The sequence below is a fragment of the Cydia fagiglandana genome, chromosome 12 (genome assembly GCF_963556715.1).
Source record: "Cydia fagiglandana chromosome 12, ilCydFagi1.1, whole genome shotgun sequence".
NCBI classification, from domain to species: domain Eukaryota; kingdom Metazoa; phylum Arthropoda; class Insecta; order Lepidoptera; family Tortricidae; genus Cydia; species Cydia fagiglandana.
In genome coordinates, this window is record NC_085943.1 from 16376089 (window position 1) to 16393467 (window position 17379).

Here is a 17379-nt window from a genome sequence, read left to right on the forward strand (position 1 = left end):
GAACATAAACATTTCTGTCGTTGCAACATCTATTGTCAAGCCGGGGCGGGTTGCTAGTGTACAATTAACTCCAAATCAGTTTTGTAATTGTAACTCATCTCCAGAAATAGATCCAATAACATTTTGACCCTAAATGGGATTAAGGCCGCATATAAATGAAGTGTTAAACGGATAGAGCCGAACGTATTTCATTACCTACCATGAAATAGATTGATTACAGACCGTCCGCCCCAGCTTAGTGCGCTTTTAGATACAGTCATCTGCAAATATGTTACACTTCGAAGGCCCCAAAAAATATGTGACACGCTTCCTATGGCTCTACAAACAAGTTCGTGTCAGATATTTTGCGGCCATCGTTGTGTAACATATTACTGCAGGTGATTTTACCATCGCCCACACTGTTATCTGTACATCGGTGGACCTTATGCCTTTTGTAATAAGATCCACCGATGTACAGTTAGGAGTGTTGCTGTTTGTACCTTACATTACTAATAATAGAGCGGTTATTTAATGATCTTTATAGTCCATTTCGATCGTAGAAATTATTTCAGCAACCATCTTAAATATACTTACTTACCAGACATCGTAAATTTTATAGCATTTTTCGTGCATCGGAGTGGTGTTAACGGAATTGGTATAGATAATTCCAACTAAAATGGTAAATTAAGGTTAATATTAACGTAATACACCACTCCGCTGCACCGAAAATGCTATAAAATTTACGATGTCTGCTACTTACCTTACTTACCTATTTAAATTGTACAGAGTTCGTCTATCAGTGATACCAGCGCAGAGGCGCCACTCGTGGTAGATTTTGGAGCCTTGAACAACGTCCTCTAGTGTCGAATAGTTGAAATACGTTGATCTGTAGCCAGCTTGGAGGCGCTAAATAGTAAGGGCACACCGTTTGGGGGTGGACTGAAATTGGTCCTTGAGGGTGTTCCACGTCTGTGGTAAGCCAGCGTATTAGCATGATTAAAATAAGGCTTAAAAAAGTCAAACGAAAGTCATTAAAACGACTGAAATATGAATGATGATGCGGTGACTAATTAAGATCAGGAGGGTCGCATGCTAGTTTTTCACCGTCGCGTCGTGGTTCAAAAACATTGTTACGTTTTAATAATGGCCTACAAATTTTGCGAAAATTTTTGTAAATGTAAACTGATTTTTTTTTAAATAACAAAATGTTTTTCATTGTCATTTAGGCACTAAGTAGTTTTATTTATGGGATTTAATTTAAAATGGGTGTTACGATTAAATACAGAATCTTTCGGGTAAATTTAAATATACGAGTATCGAGTTAAGATACTTGAGATCGACTTAACTGATGTATGAAGAAACATCAAGAGGTCAGTCAGTTTCATTAGAGCATTTAACTTACATGTAATGAAAGTGATTTTTTTGTTCTTATAAAATAAGTTTAAAAGCTGAAATGAACGTTACTCATAGGTCAATTGAAAAGTGCCACATTTATTTTAACTCGAAACTTGTAAGAACACTGAAACGTACAGTTATTCCAATGCGTTTTATTTTAAGGTGCATTGGCGTAATTTAGAATGGGGGTTAATTCTGAAAATTGCTTAAACTAAAAACACTTTCTATTTTAGCAACAGTAAACAAGATGCCTTGATAATCATTGCGGTAGCTGTGTTGCCAAATTATGATATCCTTCTAGTTTAGTAGATATTAACAACGGGTTTTGAAGTTACCTCAATGCACCTAACCAGTATAATCAACGGTAGAAATACAAAATTTTCTTCAGATTCAGGTACATAAAAAATAAAAATTCAGTCTGAAAAATACTACAACTCATATAATCGAAATTACACTTTCGTTTTTTTTTTCATCAACAATGATCACAAAAATTTGTCTCATCTGTGAGCGCACCGCATGGAACATTCCGTACAACTAAAGAATTCATTTTATAACTGATCGTTATTAATTAAAAACAATTTTCTATAACGGTATAATTGCATATTTACAATAAAATTTGCAAATACAACTTGTATTTACACAGTTATACTATACATACCGTCTTACTGATTTTATCTAAGAAATAATTATTTACAAATCCTAGGTATCTATAGGTATTCAATCTTAAACAACATTTGGTCAATTCTTATAATAAATAAATAGGTAATGTCAATTCCACTAATAAAGGGAATATTTTTCATTATAAAGGTTACGACATGCCTTATGTATGTATTACAAAAGATAAAAATTTTGCTTGTGTTCGGCCTCACAGACATTTGTTATGAAAATCATTTACGTAAAAGAAAAAAAAAATCATTTCAACTTTGTTACTTGCCTCTAATATGCCAAATCATCTAACCAGAGTCTCAAATCTCCCAACTGTGGATGTGGTCGAAAAGTAGGTAACCCGTAGGTAGGTAGGTAAATCTTTGATTCGGTGAATCTATATAAATGACAGAAAAAACATTATGGCGTCAATCATAAACGTTTGTTAAAATCAGACAAACAATAATAAAGGTTTGTAAGAGTTTGCTAATTTTTATGAATAAAGGTTAGACCACAGTTGGGTGACTTTTGATAGTTTAAACACCCATTTTTTGCTAGTGTAAAAATGTTGAATTTTTTGAATTTTTTCTCTGTAAGGTCTGCGAGGCTGCACAAGTATAGGTAAATATTTCGAGTAGTAAAATCGTAGTACAAGATTTCGCCATGTTATTTTTTATGATAAGTACACGAACACTTTGTGAGTACTAAAGGAAATACAAATTTAAGTAAAGCAACTCTTATTCTACTCAGTTACAACAATAATCAAAATGTAATAGGTAGATGATTTTTGATGGTTTTGATATTGTGCGCTTGGAATTTAATTCAAGATCCAATATTGAAGATGGTTTTAATTGTAACACAGAATTTACTTTTTTATATTTCAGACAATATATACATTTGATGTGGACTTGTCAAAAATATGTATGTGTTTTGTGTTTCCAAAAACATTTTTTAGGTTAGAAAAGCAACGGTGTATTTTGCTGATCATTCCTTGTTTATTAAAACCTTACACTTTATTGTAGTCAATTTTAAATCGCTTTTTCTATCCATATCGAATAAGAAGGTGTCATTTCAGCTCAAACATCAAAATCTTCTTAAAAACTTTAAATGTTAAGGTTAGAACCATAGTCTAATAAAACATGGTCTTCTCTTCCCAAAGTGACACAAGCCTACGTCACAATAACATGGCCGCTATATATAGCGCTATCGCGTATTATCATATAGCGCTGTCGCATGATGACGTAGGATTTTGTCAGTCAGGTGACCAAGAAAAGACGGGAAGAGAGTACCAGGCGGAGTATATTATTATACCATGGGTTAGAACTAAACAAGAAAAACCTTATAAAACGTCATGTATCTAAATCAATTCGTTTTAATCAGGTAAAACAAAAAGAAGTCGACAAACTGTTTTTAGCTACTTATTAAATTAACACGTTCGCGGACGCTCAGTCACACCATTTGGACACCTAAATTTTGTATGGAAATTTTGCGACTGTTATAGCATATCTGTCACTACAAATATATCTTTTAGGTTTGTATATGACGCGTAATGCTATGCAAGGTGGATGCTATGCAATCCGCGTCAATATGAAGTATATTTTTTATACGCTATGTGACAACAAATGCTATACAATTCGGATGCATAAGCATCTCCGTCACATGACGTGGTCAAGATGTGATCTTATATGACATCGCATGTTATAGCATTCATTCATCGTACTCGATGGACTTAATGGCTGGGACTTCTGATTTCGTAGAGGCGAGATTTTTGCTCTAAAGACTCATTGCTGACCTCTTCAAACATTTTTCTACTTCTGTTTTGTTCCCCCATTTCTTATCATTGTAATATTATGTCCTTCTCATACATGCCCCATCCCAAGCACGTTCCTCATTCATTGGACCTAAAATTATGTGATACTACACATCATGCGTTGGAGACCGCATTATATGTCTGAAGAATCTAAATGCCCACTCATGGCATGTTGCAGAGAGCCGAGTGGAGCCGGTTGAGCTCTCATAAAAGAGAGAGGTTTTTTCTTCCAGCTGTCCAAGGTATACGCAGCATTTACGCCACCACCACTTTCAAAATCGTCAATCTCTACCGCATTACACTTTTTGAGTTCCCTGTAAGTCACCGCCGCTTTAAGTTCTGGACGTAAAGCGTCCACCACTTTTCCTGTCAAGCGATGATTCACCCAACTTCATATTCTTTTTCGGATGCATCTGCACCAAACATAAGGCGTGAAATATACAAGAATTATGCCACAATACTTGTCATAAACGTTCTTACCTTGTAAGAGGTGATCATCGAGCGCCAGCAGGCTTATAATTCACAATTATATCATCAAAACTATGACTAGTAACGTAATTACTTGAATGATAGGTATACACATTCATGCTTCACTTTTTCACATTCACCGTTATCAAAATTTGATTGTAGCACAATAAACCACAAGTAAACATGTTTGTTTATTAAAACACATTGAAAAACTTAAAGAAATTGTAAGAAAAACATTAATTATGATGTTATAAACAATCCGTAAAAATGGCTATCGCGCACGAAAATCACCCAAATTGCACGTGTCTACTCCCAGACGCACCTGCCGGGCTACTAAGGGAGCTGCCATACAAAGACGAATGCTATAGCATCTGCGTCACAGAAAGGGGGGCCCAATTAGAGACGTCACAGGATAATTTTTAACTTCGATAAAAGTATGTAAAATGGCAGTATGCAAACTTTGAATCTGGTGACTGGTAGAGGAAAAGTTGGTGAATAATATTATACTGTGGTAAAGCGGATTGATAAGCATTTCAATGCAGAAATTTAAAACGAATAACGGATGCTATAGCATGCGCGTCACCAGGAGTAGTGCAAAAACGGATGCTATGCAATCCGCGTCCGCGAACGTGTTAATCTAAGCCCACATACAGATAGAAGAAGGAGCAAATTTTTTAAATGCTATATTAAATACAAAAGAGACGTGTTAATTTTGAGGTAGTTAAAATACTAGGAAATGGAAATTTATCAAATTTAATAAACTTTTCACGTTACTTTGAAATGGGAAAGGCAATACAAGATTTTATAATTACTATTCGAAAGAGATTGATTTATTTCTATATTATTGATCGTATATCTAAAATACTAGTTGGTGTTTTGCATAAAAACTCTAAGTTAATATTTTTAATACACTTCTACCTCAAACTTGAATTAAAAACAATAAACTAAACTATCTGCGTTCACTATAGGATTTCGATTTAGATTTCTTCTATTTGTTTATTTTTAATACAATATGTTTTGGTACGTTTAGTCTGGTCTTGTGTTATGTTTTATTTTATGGACTTTTAAAATTATCGAATTACTCAATTATGTTTATGTAAAGGATATTACAAAGTGTTACAACTACCAATTAATATTTAGGTAATTAATAAACTGCAATTACTTCTAAGGTATGAAAAAAATAACTTTGGTATGTTGACTAGGTTATAGTAGGTCCGGAACTTTTTTTTAAAAACACGGCGGTTGTTTTTTTTTTCATTTTCATTTCTTATATAAACATTACAAGTGTAAATGCCATAAAAGCATTAATTAAGTTAAACTTGGGTTTATAAATTTTATTATAATTTTCTTTGAGAGATATTCTGTTATCTTCTAACGTTACTTCGGAATAAACAATTGAAAGTGAATGGGTTACCTACTGCTTCGAGTTTTTATGGGTGATGGTAATGTTCGTAATTAGTGTATCTTTTTATTTATCGTTTTGACATTTGGCTCGTATCCCATTTCGTAACATGAGTAAACCGAATAATTTTAACAGCGTATCAGGAATGATCATATTTAGAGACAAAAATGTCCTATAAACTTTTTTGATATTCGCCTAGTTTCAGAGATATTATTAATAAAAAAAAAACAAGTTTTCATTGTTACATAGTGTAAAAGGCCTTTTTGATGGTGATGTTGCTGCTATGGGACGTAGTCTAAATATCCTTATTGATAGATGTCAAAAAGTGACAAGTAAAACTTTGCAAAAAGTAGGTTCTACGAAAAAAAAATGTAAAAATAAATTTTAAGTGACAAGTTTGCCAATAACATTTATTTTTTATGTACAAATACACTCAAAAAATTTAAAAAACAAAACAAAAAAAAATATTTTTTTTGGCGAAATTGACCTAAACTCATATTACACTTTTTACTTCTTTTGACCTCAGAAATGCGTGGTTAAAATTATTCGGTTTACTCATGTTACACCGTGTATAACAGTAGAGTATGTATGATTTTATTGCCAAAATATTAAATAAAATACTGTCAATAACGTGTATGGGATAAAACAAAATATGGCGTGTGTTAGACAATATCGGTTTTAAAATACCATTTCAGAAAGACTTCACAATTGATTTTGGTGAGTACATGATGATTCATTTATTTACAATGTGTTATCGCCATTCGCGAATCTTAGGTGCTAGGCCGGGCGATCAATGAATATTATATTTTTATTTAATTAGGTGCACGAATAGATGTTATACGAAGCTAATCTGAGGGTCGTGAAAAAATAACGTTTTGAGCAAATTTGTTGAAAGCAGACTTTGCAGCAGTATGACATGTTACATTCATTTAATTTTTGTCAAATGTATTGCCGTTACTGTCATTATCGTTAAGGAAATTCGCTCACTATAGAATAATAATATTTTCGTGGCTACGACTTAATCGAAGGGTTTCAGATATAATTTATATTGGCGCACATTTTTTTAAAGCATATAATATAACAACGTCAGATATAATCGAATGACTGTTTTCATGTACGTGTAAGCACACGACGATGACTAAACAGTCATTGTTGCTTAAAATTATATTTGGGTTTTTAGCACTACTAAATAGTGTGTTACATTAATGAAAGACGCTACAGAACTAAAATTATACAAAGTTATTGATCCCATCGCACGTACTCGTAACACTATTCAGATAATCCTATAATATATTATGCTCTCAATTTTAAGTTTTTCGTCTATTTACAAATTCATACTAGGTAATAAAACTGAAGTATCGAAATTTTCGTAGTGTTTTAGGCACTATTTAGACAGCCATCAATCTTAATGTCTTATCAAAGCTTGACCTAATTAATCTAATGTTATAAAAATTTGACAAACTACGTGTCAATAGGCAGGTAGTAACAATTCAATTTATCTATATCTAAATAAAGTGTGTATACTGCTTATAGATCGTATGATGTGCTGACGTCCGTCGGTCGCGTTACAATTGTTACATTTCCTTTAAAGCTAAAACTGGCAAGCAAGATAATATAAGCCCGCTCCACACTCGTGCGCAAATCTCGGCGCGAAGCCGCGAACGCGAGTATGGAGTCTGGTTCGCTGATATGCGAAATCGACTTCACACTCGCGTTCGCGGCTTCGCGTCGCGATTCGCGCACGAGTGTGGAGCGGGCTATCTATATCGGTGTTCTAATCTGCTCTTTAAACAAAGTAATTTTATTTTTTCAGTACTTATTAAATGTAAATATTTTTTCTTGAACTTAGGAAAAAATGTCGGTCTTTAAAAAAATAGTCGCTATGTACTGTTTCTGGAGGTTAGTAATTAACATTGGGTACACATAACATAATACAACTTTGTGAAAAAAGCAGGTTCACAACACCTTTATCTTAAATTATTATAAATAAATACTCTCATAGGAACTAAAACCAATTTTTAGAAATAACTGGCCATTATGTATCTTATTTAAGTCCGAGTGTACATTAAAATCTCTATGAACTATATTTTCCTCTAAATGACATACTTGTACATAATGCAAGAAACTTAATTGTACGATATCTCAACATGACAGACGAGTCAGAGTAACGCCTAATTCTAATTTTAATATACCTTGAAAATTTGATCTAGTTACGATATCGATCGGATCTAATTTTTGAGGTAGGTATATTAAAATTAGAATTAGACTGTCTGCCGTATTCGAACTTCAAGATATTCACAAGAGACGACATGTACTAGATCCATCCTAGATACGTTATAGTTTAGATATCAACTAGTTCTCTTTTGCAGCGCAATTCGGGCAACCAATGTCTCTTTTACGTTAGATAGAGTAAGATATCTATTAGATGTGAATTGGATCTCTAAGTCATATCCTGTGGAAATCGTTCAAGAGTATCTACAGCATCGCGCAAATGTCAAATTTGACAGGTTAGATCTTAAACATATCGTTATCGTATCTTGGTGATGTCTAAAATATATCTAATTGATGTCTATTTCAAAATCCGAATCGGGCCCTGTTGTAACTCAAACAATATTTGACATTTTAACCATATTTATTTTCCAGCAAGTTGAAACACGTAACTTTTTATGCCTTAATTTCAATGTGACAAGACACAAATAGGCACTTGTTTCTTGATTAATACAAATGATTTGTAAAAAAAAACTTTGCAAAAAGGATTTTATATACACGTTCTAGCTTTTCCAAATAAAAGTTATTTATAAAACTGATATATTTAATGATGTTAAATTATCAGTTCTAAGAAATGAATAAAACGACTACCCAAGTCGATATTTTTTTTATCCTGGAGGCTCAGGTACAGGTTATGAATTTGATCCTGGAGGCTTATTTCACTTGCACAGTATAAGGTTATGAAAATTCACTTTACCACTGATATTTCGTATTTGTTATTACTAATCCTTTGTAAGGTCATTCATTTTGTATTATACTATGTAGCTGTTTTCAAATTTATTTTGTTGTCTTCCAACATTTTCATAGTGTATATAAAAACCTTTTTGTCTTAATTAAAAATAAACTGCTCAAAAATAGTGGAAAGAACGGTTACTTGGTTATATGTTTTATATAAAATAAATAAATCTTATTATGGAAATTAATAAAGAGTTAAATTTTGCAAGCCAGATTCATTAACCTATTTACAAAAAAAATGATGCAGACAATACAGTGTGAATTGGTTCTTGAAACAAAGGATAAAACGTGAACAGACGTGTTGGTAAGTAAACTAACCTATATCTATCTTGATAATGTATTCAAAATATATTCTAACGTACTCTAAAGCGCGTATCGATAAAGCATTTTTGTATAATCACAACAGCAAGTCCTTTCTGGCTAATTTCTTTTCACTATCTAAGCAATACCTATTAGAAAACAGTCCCACACATCCGAAACTTTTTGGGAACAGCGAAAAACTACGGCAGACCTATTCTCGCTCCGAGGCGTGGTCCATTGGCGATAGAATGATATCAATAGACCTGAATTATTTTTTTGTAAGGAATCTCCCGTCTTAGTATTATTGTTAAGTTTTATCTTTAATAATTTTCTAATGTGCGAGTTCATATGCTGTTTTCTAACGTTACTTTTCTTAAGTGTTTGATATAATTCAGATCACTAAGAAAGTAAACATGCTTAAGTGCTGATATCTGAGATCTGGGTGAAAAAGATAATTTAGCACCAAAAGAGCAGCACAATAAAGTCATGCTATTTTCGAGGTCCACGATATCTTTCTTTCGCCATTATCTGGTCGTAGTTATATTAAGGGGGATCAGAGGAGGGGCGCCGAGTTTTGACGAGTTCAGCACAACAGTTCGGAGTTGGAAGGCGGTACTCAGCTGGGTAGCGGAGGCCGGGCTCCGTGAGTCGCTGGGCTGGTCGGCGCGGGGGAGTGGGCCACGGTGCTCTCCGGGGCTGAGTGGGTCCTGACCCCCGCCAAGGTTGGGCTCGGAGGCCAGGGGTGTGTTGCTGTCGTTAATGTTCTGAAAATAAAATCAATTACATGTTTTCATGTTGTTGTTGCGGGTACTCAGACACCGATTATGTATAATTTACAAATACATATCTTTATGTATGTACACCCATGATTCTGGAACCTCATCACACAAAAAATGCCCTTACCAAGATTCGCCCCAGGACCACCGGCTTCATAAAATAAATAGGGCTTATAGGCTTCACTGCCGACTAGGCCAGACCGGTCGTCAAGAGAATATTTTCAGCAGTTAACGCAAAGAAGCTGAGTATTATGCCGTATCGGTTGGCTTGGCTACCTGAAAAGAATGGGTGAAGACCGTACTGTAAAGAGAGCATACTTGGGTCGACCGACTGGACGCCGTCCTGTAGGTCATCCTAAATATCAGTGGGCGGAGAGAGTAGAGGCAGATCTCCGGGAGCTCGGCGTCAGTGGGAGCTGGCGTGAATCCGCGCAGGACCAGGTAAAAAGGCGTATAATTTTGGGTCATCGCGCCAAACTAGTAAGTATTATGTACAAACCTGGCGTGTGGGGTTATGACGCTAGCGGGTGGGGTAGGTGCCGCAGCAGTGTCTGGATGCAGGTAGTTTTTGCGAGACTCTGCCCGCTCCCAGCACTGCTGCAAGCACCTGGCCACCACATCTGGTAGGCTATTTACTTGTTCCTGTAACATACAATGCATGTTGTTTTTACAGACGTTTCTAATTATGTACACTTCAAGAAAAACCCTATTGATCTCTTCATTGTGATCAATTTATAATATATTTTTATACTAAGTTGGATTTTAGAAATTTGAGTTAAGTATACATTTAAGAAGAAAATGACTATTAAGTAAAGTAACTTTTATTCTAGGTACAATCAACGGTAAAAATATGGGTGTACAAATCATTTCAAAAATATGTCCCATAACTCTTATGTCAGTGAATTAAGAACTATGGGACATATTTTTGAGTAAGTTGTCTACACCCATATTTTTACCGTTGACTGTACTCAGTTACATCAAGGATTACAATGTATTGTTTTATGTATTTTTTTTATAGAATAGAATAGAATATAAAATATTTATTTGCTTGAATACGTAACAAGTAAGTATAAAAATAAAGGACATTATTCCACACATTGACTAAGTCCTGCAGTAACTTCAAAAAGGCATGTATTGAAAGTATTTATTCAATTCAATTTATTTATTTTGCTTGAACATACATAGAGTAGTTGTAGTGATTTGTAGTTGATTAGTAAATCATGTTAATATGTCCTACTAAAATATAATTAAAGTAACAAAACCTCACCTGTAAGGCGGTAAGTTTTTCTTCTAAACTGGTTAGTCTCTCTTCTATACTATCTTGCCTGGTACTCATATCGGATACTATTTCATAAACAGTATTTTGGGTCTGCAAAAGAAAGGGGTCCTACTATCAATCGCTTTGCAGTTATTTATTCACTGTTGGTTTTAATTTAAGTATAAAGTGTTTAAGTGTTTACAGTAGCCTGCCCTATGTGTTGCGAATGTCTGTTATGTGTGAGTACAGAATGCTGTTAATGTTTGGAAAGTTGAAAAAGTATTAGTCTTAACTTAAACTATCTAGTTACTAAAATTCGTCTACATTATCTAAATAGCTCATGCTAGGTGGAAATTGAAATGGATATTGACATGCAGCTAATAAGGTACAAGTATGCTAGCGATTAATAATTATTATCTCTAATTTAAGAGAACCCGCTAAGGCTAGGTAAACAAAGGGGTCCAAAATTATTTGATCTATAAATACTAAAGAACTGGATAAAAATAATAATGACACTAATTTAAATAATTATTATCTCTAATTTAAAAGAACCCTCTAAGGCTAGGTAATCAAAGGAGTCCAAAATTATTTGATCTAAAAATACTAAAGAACTGGATAAAAATAATAATGACACTAATTTACTGGGGGCACGCTCTGCTTGGCCTAAACTTCCAAATATCCTGTATCTCTTTTTGAAATAAAAAGATGCACCATTCATACTTGTAAGTTCAATTTTCAGTTAATGTTAACCTAAAGGAAATGTTTTTAGATAGTTAGCTCATATTTCAGTACTAAATCGATACTGACCAATCGATCATCTTTTTCCTGATTCTAATTTTAAGTTACGTCAAAAACCTGTTCTAGATATGATATGGAACGATCGGATCTCTCAGTGTCAAAAGTGACGTTTCTTAAAACAAAAACGGCTATTTCGTTTCGCGTTCAGTCATAAATGAGTCCGAAATGCTGTAATTTACAGAAACTACTTTATGTAAAATGTTCGACAAGTGGTTCCATATTTTAGAGGTGTCGCACTAAATAGCTCACTATCCAGGGACTTTCCAACATCCTGCGCGAACACCACATTCTGCGATACCGAGATATGAGCATTGATTTCAGTGAAAATGGATAATTTTAATAATTTTGAATTTTGGTCGTTAGACAGCGAAATATGGCCAAGAGTTAGTGCCAGGAAAAACTAAATGAGTGTGACATGGGATGAGTGTAGCAATTAATGTTATAAACTACTATGAAACTAACCTTTGCCATGTCAGTTATTGTGTTGGCATTATCCATTAACTTTCTTTGATCCATTTTAACTTTTCGTAATCTGTAAAAAATATTATAAATGTAGAATAATTATAAAGCTTTTTTCTATGGAACTTGCTAACTATGTAAACAAATCGCCATATTGAAATCATAAATTATTATGTTTTGAATCTAAACATTGCACAAAACACTGCATCACAATGTAAACTACTATTTTTAATTTATCTTAACTGAATATCCTATCATTTCTAAACTTACGCATATATGGCTAACAAGAACTTCCTCTGGTGAGTTCGGACTCGACCCGGATGAACTCTTTTGACCAGTCTTGTGTGTTTATATATTAACCACGTTTCACGTAGCACGTTGGCTGCTGCGTTTTTTAACTGGAAAATCCATTAAAATAGTTATATTAATCACTATTCAGTTATGAACATAATATTCTATGACGAGCAATAAACAACACAGTTTTAATAACAATACGTTTAAAATTAGTATTTTTTAAATATTATTTTGGGTTGGATAAATTATTAAACTACATTGCAAACATATACTAGCCTATAGAGTGTTTCCTTACAGTACTTATCTATTAAATCATGTTTATTTAATGTATCATTTTTAACTATTTGTGTCATTAGCATAAAAATTATGTGTTAAAAGTAACATTACCTAGCTTGCAAAAACTTACCTCATTAAATCTTCCGTAGTTGTTACGTGAGTAACAACCACCTTACCTTTTTTGTTAGTTGCGTTTCCATCATGAAGTTATGCACATGTTTCTCCGCTCTAGTTAACTCTAACTTTCTTGAAGCAACGGTCACTAATAATGCTGTACATCCAGCCCCCTGTTAATTAGATTAACAAGAATTGTGATGAACTGAGGTCACCGTAATACTTACTCTTTTAGTAAGTTGTGTGTCCATCATGAAGTTATGAACGTGCTTCTCAGCTCTAGTTAATTCTAATTTTCTTGAAACAACCGCGACTAATAACGCTGTGCATCCAGCTCCCTGTTAAGTGAATATCTTAATGTAAAAGCGAACGTGGAAGCATTAAGTTTTCCATTCCAATAAATTAAAAAAAAAGTTGAAAGGCTAAAAAGAAAATATTTTTGGCTATGTGCTCGTACTTTATTTATTTACTTTATTTTATTTTAAATGTGGAGGATAATGGACACAATTTTAAATTTTATTCCCAATTCGAACAAAAATAAGGTTCCTTTAATATTTCGACCAAGTATTGCCTCGATTACCCTCACTTAATTAAATAGTAAAAAGATTAAATTTATTTATTTCTCCAATAATTATAATTTAATTTATGTTATATCTAGATGCACGTGAAAATTATTAATGTTGTAACGAAATAAAATAAAATCAAAAATATTGGTTACCTTTTTCCATATTTCAAAACGATACGAACAAGTATCAATAATACACTATTGCAAAGACGTTCAATGGATGATAGTTCTATTGGATAATAGTTCTTAAAAACAATTCTGCACTTCGTCGCGAAATGTTTTCCTTACAATAGTGTACCAATTTTTATATTGCGACAATATCAAATGTATTTATTTAACATTAACAAATTACAAAAGCACTATTTTAGGTGCAACAAGTTTATCGTGTAATCTTTGTACTTAATAAAATAATCTTAGGAAAAGTGAGCCATTTTAAAAAACAAAGTTATTGTGCAATCGTAGTGAAATATTTGTGAAGAGAGTTCTAGAAAATAGAAAGGAGAAAGAAGCATTCCATTCTACAAACGTTTCTAATAGCTGGCTTTAACAGGGAAATGGACGTTACTTTACTTTGAAATCATCAAAAACGTACTTTACTGTATCCAAGAAACTCAATTACCTGCAAGTACATAACTACAAATAGTTTATATGGTGAAGTGAAACATCGAGTGTGGGATTAATAAATACAATACATTTAACCGGACAAATTCGTTAACATTTGAGTCAATGGTGTAAGCCTACAGTGTATGTGAATTCGACATTACTTATGTGATGTGTTTTTGACACTGCGTTAATTACATAAATGAATAAAGCAATATTTACTGCGATATTAATCACAGTAAACGTGAACTTCCAACTGATATACTGTAACATTGATACACCAAATACAATGTGAGCATTTCCATCAAATGTGTAAAGCATTTATATGTCGTGTGTTATGTATTTTACATCGATGCTAAATAAGTGTTGACTGACGAGAAGATTTTCCAAAGTAAGTTTATAACACGTTTACAAATATCAAGGAAAAATAAGTTTGCATTAAATACTTGTACTTAAGTGATAAAGTTTTGTGAATACCAATCGAAATTGTACACCGGTGTCAGTCAACACAAATAAAATGTGTTTTATTATATTAACTTACCATAATGCCGGTGCTAACAGCAATACCTCTGCCGCAATACGTGTTTGGGACAATGTCACCAAAACCGACGGAGAGAAACGTAATTGCAATAAGCCACATTGCATTCAGTAGATTAGCGTGTTCTTCGTCGTGAAACCTGAATCGTCAATAAATCTGTCTGAACGAAATGTTTATACCTACATTGTTAAAGTAACAGACCTAAGCGTTTCTTGCAAGCCGGCCTAAGCATAACCATTTTCATTGAACGTAAAAAGAAGTGAGGTATTAAACCGCGCAGGTTTTTAGTATTAAAGAGTTTGACTTTGATTGTTAAGTTGATTGTGACATTAAAATATTGTATAAAATGGCTCACCTTTACCTTTTTAGCACTTTCTACACAATGCAAGTCCAAGTCTTGCGTTGGCTAGAAAACACGTGATACGTAATAAACTAAAAAATAAACTCGCAAAACCAGTGTTTTGTCACGCGTAAATTGCTGTATTTGATACATACCACCATACCGCAGGTGAGGGTAATGCCGCGACCGCAGTAAGTGTTGGGCACAATGTCGCCGTACCCCACACAGAGGAAGGTTATAGCTGTCAGCCACATTGAGTTTAGCAAATTGGCATGGTCTTCGTCATGGAACCTGAGAGCCAAAACGCCCGACAAGAACCACAGGATAACCGATTGTACTGCCACGATAATCTTAATTACTTATATTTTTATAATAAAGACAATTTGGTGGCCAAACTAAGTAATTCAAAGTTATGTTTCAAAATTCCACCATTGACAAACCATTACTTAATGAATTATGTGATGAATATACCCAAGTATCAATGCTATGTCTTTTAATTAATTTTGCATGCCCATTGAATGACGACAAATATTGATTACTACACAAATATTTACTAATACCGCATACGTACAGCGTGCAGACTAAACATTTATTGGGGTTCGAAATTTAACAAATATTTTTAGCCATGCGTGAATAAAATTTTGTTACATTTTGATGTAAAGGGACACAAATATAGACAACCAATAGACTTGGTAAAGATAGAAGGAAGATATGTAATAATGGAAGAATAATTTTGAAATACCAATTGATTTTAGATGATAGATAAACGAACGTGGTTTGATAATGATTGTGAGATAGGTGCAATGATTTGGTGCTTCTTGACGAGGGTTCAAGCTCTAACTTGAGCTAGTGCGCTACAGTTTCCATGTGTTCAAATTATTTATTTTATAACTTCTCAGGTAGTTAAAATGTAGCAAAATTTTCATTATATATTGTGTGTTTGTAGTTGTTTTACATATAAAAGTGATAGTGCATTGTTTTCATGTGACGACACTACAATGTGTTTACGACATTTTTGAAAGTGCGGCCAACACTTGCTTTGTGTCTAGCTAACATATAAACAGATATATAGCAGATGTGTCTTGTACCTTATTAAAGCTATAATTGATTAATCAAAGTCAAACTCTTGTCTTGTGATGGTAATGAACCTGGCTTCGCTACATACAATATTCCGCAAAAATGTAAACAGATACCGACAACAAAACAGACAGTGGATAAATTAAGCACAAAAACAATAAATACGATACCACAGCACAAAAGCGATAGCATGTCCTTATAGGCAATACCGGTGGATTCCGTTATTACTGTAACGGAATAGGTGTACAAGGCTACAAACTGTATCATACTAAAAATAATGAAAGCGACAATACTGATGGCGAAAGAAAGAAAAAATGTTCAGCTTATATCTTATTTAAAAGTTGCCGACAAACTGCATGTTGGTTCCAACTACATACGTCACCAAGTAAACAATTAAACACACATCTTTGTATTTGATACTAACCTTTCACATTGTCTTAATGTCCAGCTTGCAATTATCCAAAGGGAAACCATAAAAACTAGTAACACCGTTCCGGGGCAAATGGTCATAAGTGTCTTCAAGACAAACCTGTAAACATTGACGTTAATATATAATTATAATATATTAATTAATATAAATCAGCACCGAGTATTAACTACATTTTTTCTTCTTCGATAAACAAATGACATCCATCCATTTTTAATTATTAAGATATCAAACAAAATAGAATTTAAAAAAGTAAATCTATATACATAAAATATCTTACAGTTAGACCAACTCTGCAAAGACTTTGCATTAACAAAATGGGAATTGTCACTATTAATATCAAATTTATATGAAAATATGATATTAACTCGTATTGTAGCACTTATTTATCACGTCAAATTGAGTTTTTTTAGGCTCACTTGCACCATTCCACTAACCCGGGGTTAACCAGTTAAACCTAGAGTTGCCATGTTTACCAGTACAATTTGACACTAGGTTAACGATTTAACCGCTTAACTCCGGGTTAGTGGGATGTTGCAAGTGGGCCTTAGACGGACTTTATTTATAGCACAGGTTGTTAATATCGGTAACGAAAAATAAATGATAGGTAGGTAATACATGAAATAAGAACACGACCACTACCTACAACTCACCTTGTGTTAAAATTAATTCTGTTTAAGGCTCCTATACTTCGCGACGAAGCATCCGTAAATAATTTACTATGAAGAAGCATGACCCTGCATATAAGATATAGCCGAAAGAACATAGGCAGCGACAGTGTCACGTCGTACGGTACCTGAAATCAGAAATAAAAAGATTTTGAAGCATCATTTGTGCAGAAAAAAGGGTTGTAAA

The 17379-nt window shown here is 33.6% G+C and overlaps 1 protein-coding gene across 2 annotated transcripts in view; it reads right to left on the reverse strand.

Moving 5' to 3' along the window:
- Positions 1 to 7409: 7409 nt before the first annotated feature.
- The window catches only part of LOC134669631 (small conductance calcium-activated potassium channel protein), a 99405-nt gene continuing 89435 nt past the window's right edge, over positions 7410 to 17379 (reverse strand). For both annotated transcript variants that reach the window (XM_063527294.1, XM_063527295.1), the window contains 9 exons: positions 17178 to 17320; positions 16522 to 16626; positions 14684 to 14819; positions 13040 to 13150; positions 12564 to 12691; positions 12297 to 12366; positions 11046 to 11147; positions 10278 to 10420; positions 7410 to 9766 (listed from right to left, as the gene is read on the reverse strand). In XM_063527294.1, coding sequence (XP_063383364.1) covers positions 9619 to 9766; positions 10278 to 10420; positions 11046 to 11147; positions 12297 to 12366; positions 12564 to 12691; positions 13040 to 13150; positions 14684 to 14819; positions 16522 to 16626; positions 17178 to 17320 — 1086 coding nt within the window. In that variant the 3' untranslated portion in view covers positions 7410 to 9618. The remainder of the gene's footprint in view (positions 9767 to 10277; positions 10421 to 11045; positions 11148 to 12296; positions 12367 to 12563; positions 12692 to 13039; positions 13151 to 14683; positions 14820 to 16521; positions 16627 to 17177; positions 17321 to 17379) is intronic.